Source organism: Tribolium castaneum, chromosome 2, assembly GCF_031307605.1.
Source record: "Tribolium castaneum strain GA2 chromosome 2, icTriCast1.1, whole genome shotgun sequence".
NCBI lineage: Eukaryota > Metazoa > Arthropoda > Insecta > Coleoptera > Tenebrionidae > Tribolium > Tribolium castaneum.
Window position 1 is genome coordinate 25,691,983 of NC_087395.1, and position 10,964 is coordinate 25,702,946.

The window sequence follows — 10,964 nt, forward strand, 5'->3', positions numbered from 1 at the left end:
TTTTGTAAAAATAATTTATTATACAAAAATAACAAAATGCTATATACACGTGCTAATGCTTTTTCCACTCCAACAGTTTCGTCAGAATGACATTAGACTCATCAGACCCATACATTTCAATTTTCTTATCAAAAAGAGTAAAGCTATCTGGATTGCTTATAACCATATCAATAAACGAAACAAACATAGAAGTCTCAGTAAACCACTTCAAAAACCTCCGAATGCCCTTAGTCTTGCCATTCCGTACAAACGCCTCCTTCTACAACACACATATATACGTAATTTTTTCTCCAACCCTGGCACAACAATTACCTCAAAATTTTTCCCAACAATGTGATTCTTGTAATGCTTTAACGAAACAATAAACACTTTAATGTACGCATCACTCAAATACACCGAATGGACATAGTCCTCCTTTGGCACAGTATTAGCCAATGCGATGCTCTGATTCCAGGCCTTTTTCATACTATCGGACAAAATACTGTCCTCGTCGCCTTCCTCACTCATTATATTACCGGTATCCAAGTCAACAACAATTCCCTGAAATTTAAATTTCACGCCAATTGGTAACAGAGGTGTTTGACCACCAGAGGGCGCTTCCAAACTCACATTTTCGATTTTGTGGTCGTTGACAATCGCAACCGATAAAATACCGCAAATGACAGGGGTCGGGGATTCCACCACATCCCACAAACACTGCGGCAAAATCGGAATAAAAGTGTGCGGCCACGAAAACGGATACAAAATGCTCTGCAAAGCGTCCACACAACACGACAATTTACTAAAAACTTTTATTATTTTCCAACTAATTAAAATAATCAATTCACCTGATCACACAACTGATCAGAACCACCTTGCGTTCGAGTAACAAACTTGCAAAAATTCGTAGCAAAATTTCAGTCGGTAGAGTATGGAGCGGTTTCAAATCCGCCTCCTCGTATCTAGTGTCATGGTGTAACGTCAAGGTCAGTTCTGTCATTCGATTGACGTTTTCGTAGTCATGTGACCTGCCTTCAAACCTGCTTAAGTCAATCTTGATGGATTCCCCTGGCCTTGGAAACTTATTAAAATAAAAAGCACTAATTAATTCGTCGCGTTCCCGGTCAGGGATTCCATGTCGTGTCTCCAATTCGGCCAAAATTTTCTTATAAAATCGGGGCGCTCGATGTTTGCTCAAAATACAGTAGGCCAGTGGTATACACTTCGTGGACCCTTCGGGGATTACCCGCCGACAATACCCGAAGGTGCGTTCGCCCTTATCGTTCGTTATCACCAACGAGTAACACTGGGCGTTATCGGTGATATCAAGTGGGCCACTGGCCGCCTCCGGATAACACAAGTCTTCAATCCGATCGGGGACTTTAGCATGCGCGGGAAATTTGAATTTGGTTTGGGGTTTTTCCCGATCCCAGCCTACTACAAGACAGCAGTAAAACAATCGCTCGTTTTTCGACAATTTTGTGCGATATTTCGGCATTGTCTTGACGTAGGTTTCGAATTTGTTGGTTAAAGAGTCGACTTTTCGTACTTCAGAGTCTGAATCGAAACACTTATCTAGGGTTTTTTGCAGCGAGATTTTAAGTTCTTCGATTCGGTTTGGCGTGTCGTTTTTTGGTTCGAATTTGTTGATTAAATGTTTGATTTTTGTGTCGGTTTCGTCCTGTGGGGTCGAAACGGCCGAATCGAAGGACGATTGGGACGAATTTTCACAACACATCTGGAAATTTTTTGCTAGGGAAAAAATATTGCTAACAATAAATTAAATACCTCCTTGGTTAAATCCCTGCCACTGACACCCTGTAAAAAATTAACGTCGCGGTTTTTCTTATTTAAAACATCAATTACCTCGTCCATGTTATTATTATTTAAACAATTTTCTTCGTCACATATAAGCGAAGTGCTCTGAAACAACAGGAAACGGTTAGGGATTTCACTCCGCGATTAGATATTTGAGAAGAAAGTGGGGTTAAATGCCATTAAGTGTTTCACTGGAATTAATTGTGAATAAATTGGATGGAAATATGATGGGACTAGGGACTTTTTTATGCGTAAAAACACAGAATATTAGGTTAGACAAGTAGTTTCTAGATTTAGCACACATGGAACTAATAAATATTTATAGTGGGTATAAGTGTGCTTCTTGTTTACAATTATAGAACCCACGCAAGAATTGTGACGTCAGGTGAGTTTTAATTGCAGGAATCTAACGCAAAAAATGAGAAGAAACTAAAAAATTCAGTAGGTTGTGACTTCAGTTGGCGACACTGAACGCCAAATAAATGACCAACAAAATAAAAAAATTAAATATTTTTTGAATAGATCATTTGTATAGTGGATCAAGGTTACGGGGTATATGCTGACACTAATTATAATACGTTACATAGTGTCACCGACAAAATGTCACCTTTTTATTACTTCAAGATAAAGTTAACGACTTACTTTGCTTCTTACACATAAATATTTAGTATAATGTCAAAAAAAAAAACAGTAAACATATTGTTTCTTGTAAAGTTTTTTCTGGTAAATACCAACCTAAAATAAATACAAGTATGGCATTTAATTTTTCGGAGAAATATAATTTTAAATAAACAATGAACAAATACAGGATATGAGAAAAAAACGTTGAAATAAAACAAAACACAAAAAAGATATGATAAGTAATTGTCTGATCAAGTGATCAGTGACCACTTTTACATATAGTATAGTTATTGACAACGTATGTCTTATAACCTTGACTTTCAAAACATTTTTTTAATAAAAATATAAGCTGCAATTATCTTTCTCACCGTGGAATGTCATTTAACATCACTTGACATTTTAAGTGTGTAGTAAATTTGATTTTGTTTACTATCCGTTATATTTTCGACTTGAAAAAATATTTAATTATTAGGTAAAACCGTAAAACTGTATAATTACTCCAACCAGGTCATTATTTTTATCTTGATAAAAAAATTAAAATCGTGGATTTAAAACGAGTCATTCTCCCATGAAACCGTAAATGATGAGACAGTGGTGGATTTTTTCCATAATACAACAATCACATTTACACATTTTTTCTACGCCCTTTCAACAGTTATCACACACATTCTTACTACACTTTAACCCGTTATATTAATCTGTAATGCAACCTAGATTACAAATTAATTAAATCAATTTATTTATAGTGCATGATCGCACCAACAAGTTCCCAACAATCTTCCTTCACTTACTCAAGACTTAATTAAACAAAACCAATTTCAACGAAAAAACTGTATTCTGAGCAAAATGCCAACTATTTATACGCTTTATTTACATTAATTGTGCAACTTATAAATCACATGAAGCAGGAAAAAAACAAAACCGGCCGGTTTAGCCAAAAGAGGTCAAATTAATGAAGCAAACAGAAAAAATTGAATTAGAAATTAAGAACTTTCTGCGATTACTTTATCAAATTTCAAACAATTTTCGATTAATTAATTGCATTTTCACTGATCAATCTACTTAGTAGAGGAAAGTTTTGTTTTCAATTGCAATTAATCGAACAGGTTGTGGACAACTATTTTGAATATGAAATTAGAATGTAAAAGTGGTTCAGATTTCACTTAAAATAATAATTTTTCATTTCCAAAACAATAAACACAGTTAAATTGTACCAAATCGGAAGCGACCGCAGTTGGCTGCGGTAAACAAAGCCAACTTTGTCTGGTGTGATTCACTTGATAAAACAAAAATCAGTCGCCGTCACCCAGCAACCAACTAGCCCACTAGACCTACCATATAATAGAGACTTTTTTTGGCCCCTTTATCCTTTAGTCGCACTTCATCAAAATGAAACGGTTCAGCATAAACCGGTTCGTCGTAACTTTTCACAAAAAACTCCGATTTCGATTCTTTTATCTTATCATAGGTGGCCGTACAACCCCCATTTAAACAATTGAAATTAAAGTTGTTTTTATCAGGCGTTGGTGGCGATTTGCTCTTAAACAAAACACTATCGTCGCTATCCTCCCCCGACGTTGTCGACGTTTCGACTTTCACTTGTTTTTTGATTTTGTTGTTTTTGAGGGCATTTTCCAGCCTACTCAGCATATATCTAGGGTCATGTTTTCGATCGGTTTGTTGTTTTTGGTGCAAAAACGAGCTGTTTTTTACTGGTGTGTGCTCGAAGGTCCGTGGGGGCTTGCGGGGGGCGGGCCCGGCGGGCAGGGGGCGCTTGAGGGCGGCGCGCAGCGTGTCAGTGAGTCCGGGGGGCTCGGAGACACGCAGCGTTTGCGCATGGTGGATGTCAGGGGGCTGTCGGAGCGCTTTGGGGACCGGTTCGGTGTAGAGGGCTTTCGGGTCGAATTTGCTGCGGATGAGGGCGAAGTCGGACTTGGATTTGGTGAGGGGCGGTTTGGGGCTCACGGGGGGCGAGGCCCGCAAAGCTGTGATTTTATCCGCGTAGAAGCTGCGGTTGCACTGGGTGTTGCGCTGGAAGGCGGTTTTGTCCGAGTTCAGGTCGATTCGGAAGGCTGGGGTGCGCTTGATGTTGCGCTTTGAGGGGTCGCTGAGCTGTCTCGAGAGCTGTCTTTGGGCCTCATTTTCGAATCGAGTTTTGATTGATTTGACCCGGTTGGTGTTTTCGGGGGGTTTGTACATTGTTATTTCAGTTGGGTTGAATGCATTGCGAGGCCGGAAGCACTTACGGTTACAATTGTGTTAGTACTTATTACAAGTAGAGCAACAGGTGAGTGAGATTATTAAGATCTGGAAGAGAGCATTTTTTACTTACGGAGGTCAACACACGACACTGAATTACTTACTGTCATGAGTAATAGGGTAATTAAACTAATTTTAATTAACACAACACATAACCAAAACCAACTACCATCACACACAAACGTCAAAATAAATTTTTCAAGACGACGGGCAATTGTTTAGACCGAAGACGGCCGACTTTAGCCGAACCAAAACACCGGATTGGCATAATTACAATTAATTTAAGTTAATTACGGGATGGAATCACGTTATGAGGATAATTTACACAACTTATGGCACTGTAACCGTTCGGGGGTCTGGCCTTGTCAAAATATTTAGTTTTGAGGTGATCGTCTAGAGATTGTTTGGAGGACCGCTACGTTGTCGTGTAGATTTGGAGATTCGTTATTTCAAGCACTGTGTGTCTGGGAAAGGAAAACGCAAAGAGTTCGGCCCAAAATGTTTATTCACTAAATTTACAGTCATTGGTGATAGTATGCAACACGTTATACAATTCAGAAGTGAGTATAGACAACAAGTTAAACACTAATCCTAGGCAACCAGCTAATCGAGTGTTGAATCTCGGAGAACTGAGCGGGAAATTTGAATGCAAAGTTGATTACTCGGACCCAACCTGGTGATTCTAGAAAGACGGTTGCAAGAGGGACTCCCAGAGGTTCCGACCACCGTGTGCTCTCCATTCCCTAACCTTGGGTATACATCTCTCCCCAAGCCCCGGGGGAAAAGCTAGGCTCTCTTTTGAATTGGCATGTTTTGTAGTTGGGCCATTGCACTCACTGGGACTGCCGAGGTCTTTTTCCCTAGTGTGATGGCAAGTTCCAAAGGGAGACAGAAAGATAGTTACTACTCAAACATGCAGCCAAATTAAGCCTTCGTAATCAACAGTTTGTTTTAATTAAGCAAAAGAGCTCTCGTCAAATTCAACACGTACATATCACGTGCACCTAACTAAACTTAAGTATTTTTACAGTAAGCGAAAGTCTAGTAAAAATAAAATAAATGACAAGAAAGGATTAAGTTTGCGCCCTGTGGAAAAGAATAATTAACGCTCTGTAAAAGAAAAGATTAATTAACGCTCTGTAAAAGAAAGGATTAATTAACGCCCTGAAAAAGAAAAGAGTTAGATAAAGATCCTCCCCTGAGACTTCCAACCGTTGAAGGTGGTGATCCTGGTGGTGTGACGAAGAGTTTGCCTCTGTGAGACCTGGAGGTATCTCTCGAGGTACATTTCACCGTTTGGCGCTCAACCCGTCGCAGACAAAGAAGCTGCCATGGTGAAAAACCCCAGCTGAAAGTTGAACCAATCTCATCTTTTGAAGAGGCGCTCAACCCGTCGGAGACTAAGAAGCTGCCTGAGATTTTCGTTCAACTCCAGGAGAATATTTCTCAATCAATCTTTCCAACCCGTCGGCGGGAGAGATTGATCGGCTTCGCGAGTTAGTTGGCTCAACCCGTCGCAGACAAAGAAGCTCAACAAAACTGGCGGCTGGTGCGCTCAACCCGTCGAAGACAAAGAAGCTGCACCTGAATTAAGTTGGTAACTGAATCAATCCTTTATTTGAAGTTGGCGCTCAACCCGTCGGAGACTAAGAAGCTGCCAAGGATTTACATCCAGCACCAGGAGTTACTCCAAACAGTCTTTCCGACCCGTCGGTGGAAAAAATGAGTTTGGAACGCAAAGCTAGTTGGCTCAACCCGTCGAAGACAAAGAAGCTCAACTACAGCAGTGAGACGAGTGCAAGCGTTGTCTCCGAAAAGACGTACAAACACTGTCTGATTTTCCTCTTCCAAGCGGCAACTATTTATAGGGGTTGCGTGACGTCACTGGTTCTGTGGCCTACGTGACTAACAAGAAATATTGTTTAAAGTTGATAAACAATGCGTTAATATCTTCGAAGGATTGACAGGAAGTTTGCAAACGTCTCTGGGTGATGTCGAGATGTGATAGAATCGACGTATTTATTCCTCAATCGCCAATTAATTAATAAAAGCGTTTCCACGCGGAATAAAAGAGCTTTCTTCGGGTTTATTCTGCTTGATTCTTGATAATTTTCTCGTGTCTTAAGCTGAATGAGGTTTGGAGTTGTATGTTGAATGAAGTTTGCAGGTTTGATTCAATCCGTGACGATTTTGTTTGATATAAAATGGGGATGAATCGAAATGTACCTCAAGCGGTATCAAAGATCGGCGATTTCGAGCTTAGGGCTTCCTCTTGTGAATTTGATTTAGATTAGGTTTTTCCCTGGTTAGTAATGCAGAGAATTAACGATTTAATAAGGGTAAAACAATAGAAAAGTCCGCCATCTGGAATCAGCTTTCTCCCCTTGGAATTTGAGGAATGTGGTGTTTTTCAGGCCCTCGCTACCTGCTCTTTTGTTTCACATCCGGTGGTTGGGTAAAATCGTCTCTTCGAGGGTCGAAATGTGACGCAAAGAAGCTTCTCAACTTGTATTTTAAAACGTTGTGAGATTTTTGATGAAGAAAATAATTTAAATATTGAATGCTTGGCTCGTTAAATGGAAAAGAAAAAAAAAAGAGAAAAAAAATTGTGCTGAAATGTTGGTTGCATAAGGTGTAAAGGCCCGAATGGTCTCAGTCTCCCCTGCTCGTTGTACTGAAAGATGAGAAGGAAAAGATAAGAAACCAGGAACTTCGAAATTTTTCAGTGGAACGAGGGTGAATATAACATGGAGGTCCGGTCCTTGTTGGAATTGGAAACGATCCCAAACAGATGATTTGGCAAGACCCTGATATCTCGCAAAAATTTGGAGATGATTTCAATTGGTTCCTTTCTTCGATTGCTTCACCTCAATTCAACTCCCCTGGGATTCGGCACCGGGCGTTGATTCAGTTCGTTGGTGGTTTCCTCCTCTTGGTGTAGCTTGCTCCCCTGATTGCGAAAAGATCCCGGTTCCTTCTCCCGGCAGTGGCTGTATTTTCGGCCTTCCCTTCGTCTTGGTCGTGATACTCCCCTGATTGCAAAATTCCTTTCTGGAAGTCCCTGTGCCTTTTCCTTTTCTTCCCACTGCTTGGAAAATGGTTTTCTTTTCTTCTGAGGCCCTTGTGGACTGATCTCCTCTGTTGTAAAATGGCTTCTGTTTTCCCTTGGAGACCTTGTGGATTTGCTCCTTTCCCAAAATTCTTGCGAATTCCTGACTTCCTTCGAAGTCCTTGTGGGTTCTTGTCCTTCTCGGATTCCTCGTGGCGTCTGGTCCTTTTTCTGAGTCCTTCTGGAAAATGGCGGCGGTGTCCTTCTCGATGTTGATGCATCGGCCCCGTGGGTTGGCTGAAGGTCCTGCCGGTGGTGGAGAACATTGCTAGCTAAATTCCCTGAAAGGTGGTTAAAAAACTGAAAGTCGAAACTTGTCTCCAAAGAAGCTGGTGATCCGTGGCTGCATTCCCTAGAGAGAGAAACATTTACCCTAACTAATAATTTCAAGTGAACTCCATTAGCGCAAATTTCCTTTCCTTCAACACACAGTTTTAAAGCTTGAAATCCTGGTCACGGCACCACTGTAACCGTTCGGGGGTCTGGCCTTGTCAAAATATTTAGTTTTGAGGTGATCGTCTAGAGATTGTTTGGAGGACCGCTACGTTGTCGTGTAGATTTGGAGATTCGTTATTTCAAGCACTGTGTGTCTGGGAAAGGAAAACGCAAAGAGTTCGGCCCAAAATGTTTATTCACTAAATTTACAGTCATTGGTGATAGTATGCAACACGTTATACAATTCAGAAGTGAGTATAGACAACAAGTTAAACACTAATCCTAGGCAACCAGCTAATCGAGTGTTGAATCTCGGAGAACTGAGCGGGAAATTTGAATGCAAAGTTGATTACTCGGACCCAACCTGGTGATTCTAGAAAGACGGTTGCAAGAGGGACTCCCAGAGGTTCCGACCACCGTGTGCTCTCCATTCCCTAACCTTGGGTATACATCTCTCCCCAAGCCCCGGGGGAAAAGCTAGGCTCTCTTTTGAATTGGCATGTTTTGTAGTTGGGCCATTGCACTCACTGGGACTGCCGAGGTCTTTTTCCCTAGTGTGATGGCAAGTTCCAAAGGGAGACAGAAAGATAGTTACTACTCAAACATGCAGCCAAATTAAGCCTTCGTAATCAACAGTTTGTTTTAATTAAGCAAAAGAGCTCTCGTCAAATTCAACACGTACATATCACGTGCACCTAACTAAACTTAAGTATTTTTACAGTAAGCGAAAGTCTAGTAAAAATAAAATAAATGACAAGAAAGGATTAAGTTTGCGCCCTGTGGAAAAGAATAATTAACGCTCTGTAAAAGAAAAGATTAATTAACGCTCTGTAAAAGAAAGGATTAATTAACGCCCTGAAAAAGAAAAGAGTTAGATAAAGATCCTCCCCTGAGACTTCCAACCGTTGAAGGTGGTGATCCTGGTGGTGTGACGAAGAGTTTGCCTCTGTGAGACCTGGAGGTATCTCTCGAGGTACATTTCACCGTTTGGCGCTCAACCCGTCGCAGACAAAGAAGCTGCCATGGTGAAAAACCCCAGCTGAAAGTTGAACCAATCTCATCTTTTGAAGAGGCGCTCAACCCGTCGGAGACTAAGAAGCTGCCTGAGATTTTCGTTCAACTCCAGGAGAATATTTCTCAATCAATCTTTCCAACCCGTCGGCGGGAGAGATTGATCGGCTTCGCGAGTTAGTTGGCTCAACCCGTCGCAGACAAAGAAGCTCAACAAAACTGGCGGCTGGTGCGCTCAACCCGTCGAAGACAAAGAAGCTGCACCTGAATTAAGTTGGTAACTGAATCAATCCTTTATTTGAAGTTGGCGCTCAACCCGTCGGAGACTAAGAAGCTGCCAAGGATTTACATCCAGCACCAGGAGTTACTCCAAACAGTCTTTCCGACCCGTCGGTGGAAAAAATGAGTTTGGAACGCAAAGCTAGTTGGCTCAACCCGTCGAAGACAAAGAAGCTCAACTACAGCAGTGAGACGAGTGCAAGCGTTGTCTCCGAAAAGACGTACAAACACTGTCTGATTTTCCTCTTCCAAGCGGCAACTATTTATAGGGGTTGCGTGACGTCACTGGTTCTGTGGCCTACGTGACTAACAAGAAATATTGTTTAAAGTTGATAAACAATGCGTTAATATCTTCGAAGGATTGACAGGAAGTTTGCAAACGTCTCTGGGTGATGTCGAGATGTGATAGAATCGACGTATTTATTCCTCAATCGCCAATTAATTAATAAAAGCGTTTCCACGCGGAATAAAAGAGCTTTCTTCGGGTTTATTCTGCTTGATTCTTGATAATTTTCTCGTGTCTTAAGCTGAATGAGGTTTGGAGTTGTATGTTGAATGAAGTTTGCAGGTTTGATTCAATCCGTGACGATTTTGTTTGATATAAAATGGGGATGAATCGAAATGTACCTCAAGCGGTATCAAAGATCGGCGATTTCGAGCTTAGGGCTTCCTCTTGTGAATTTGATTTAGATTAGGTTTTTCCCTGGTTAGTAATGCAGAGAATTAACGATTTAATAAGGGTAAAACAATAGAAAAGTCCGCCATCTGGAATCAGCTTTCTCCCCTTGGAATTTGAGGAATGTGGTGTTTTTCAGGCCCTCGCTACCTGCTCTTTTGTTTCACATCCGGTGGTTGGGTAAAATCGTCTCTTCGAGGGTCGAAATGTGACGCAAAGAAGCTTCTCAACTTGTATTTTAAAACGTTGTGAGATTTTTGATGAAGAAAATAATTTAAATATTGAATGCTTGGCTCGTTAAATGGAAAAGAAAAAAAAAAGAGAAAAAAAATTGTGCTGAAATGTTGGTTGCATAAGGTGTAAAGGCCCGAATGGTCTCAGCACAATAAAATAATTATAAAGGGCACAGTTATTTGAAAATGATGACTAAATTACGAAGTTCGCTTTTGAATTTACTAAGTTAAGGCATTGAATAATGTTAAGATACAATTCAGCACGCTATACAACCAATTATACAGTTAGTGTTAGTGACTTTTGTTAAGTTGGTGATATGTTTAATGTTTGAAATGGCGTCAAACAAGAAGCAAGTAGTCTTTAGTTAAATAAATCGTTGTTGCTAAATCACTTTATATATCATTCATTGCTCCACAAACCCTAACAAATAATAAGCTTCAAAATCGAAATATAATGCTTTTATGGGAGAAAACGTGCGCTAAAATGCCTTATTTCTGGTGTTTATTATTAAAAAAAAACTCGCAGTATGCACTGACATTTTTA

The 10,964-nt window shown here is 40.5% G+C and overlaps 1 protein-coding gene and 1 long non-coding RNA gene across 3 annotated transcripts; one reads left to right on the forward strand and one right to left on the reverse strand.

The window, feature by feature from the left end:
- Nucleotides 1-4,937, reverse strand: LOC661286 (DENN domain-containing protein 2B). Of its 2 annotated transcripts, XM_967457.4 has the most exons (8): nucleotides 4,782-4,937; nucleotides 3,754-4,725; nucleotides 1,846-1,902; nucleotides 1,768-1,797; nucleotides 828-1,717; nucleotides 610-781; nucleotides 313-540; nucleotides 1-259 (listed from the first exon to the last, which is right to left on the reverse strand). In XM_967457.4, exons 2-8 carry the CDS (start codon nucleotides 4,615-4,617, stop codon nucleotides 53-55), a joined length of 2,448 nt encoding a protein of 815 aa, XP_972550.2. In that variant the 5' UTR covers nucleotides 4,618-4,725; nucleotides 4,782-4,937; the 3' UTR covers nucleotides 1-52. The 2 variants fall into 2 exon arrangements, with proteins under 2 accessions (XP_972550.2, XP_015839244.1); XM_015983758.2 differs by having other exon boundaries at nucleotides 1,768-1,902.
- A 1,770-nt stretch (nucleotides 4,938-6,707) lies between these two features.
- Nucleotides 6,708-10,001, forward strand: LOC135265321 (uncharacterized). The gene is made up of 2 exons (XR_010332932.1): nucleotides 6,708-8,665; nucleotides 8,732-10,001. It is a non-coding gene; the product is annotated as an uncharacterized LOC135265321 (long non-coding RNA).
- The last annotated feature ends 963 nt before the right edge of the window (nucleotides 10,002-10,964 follow it).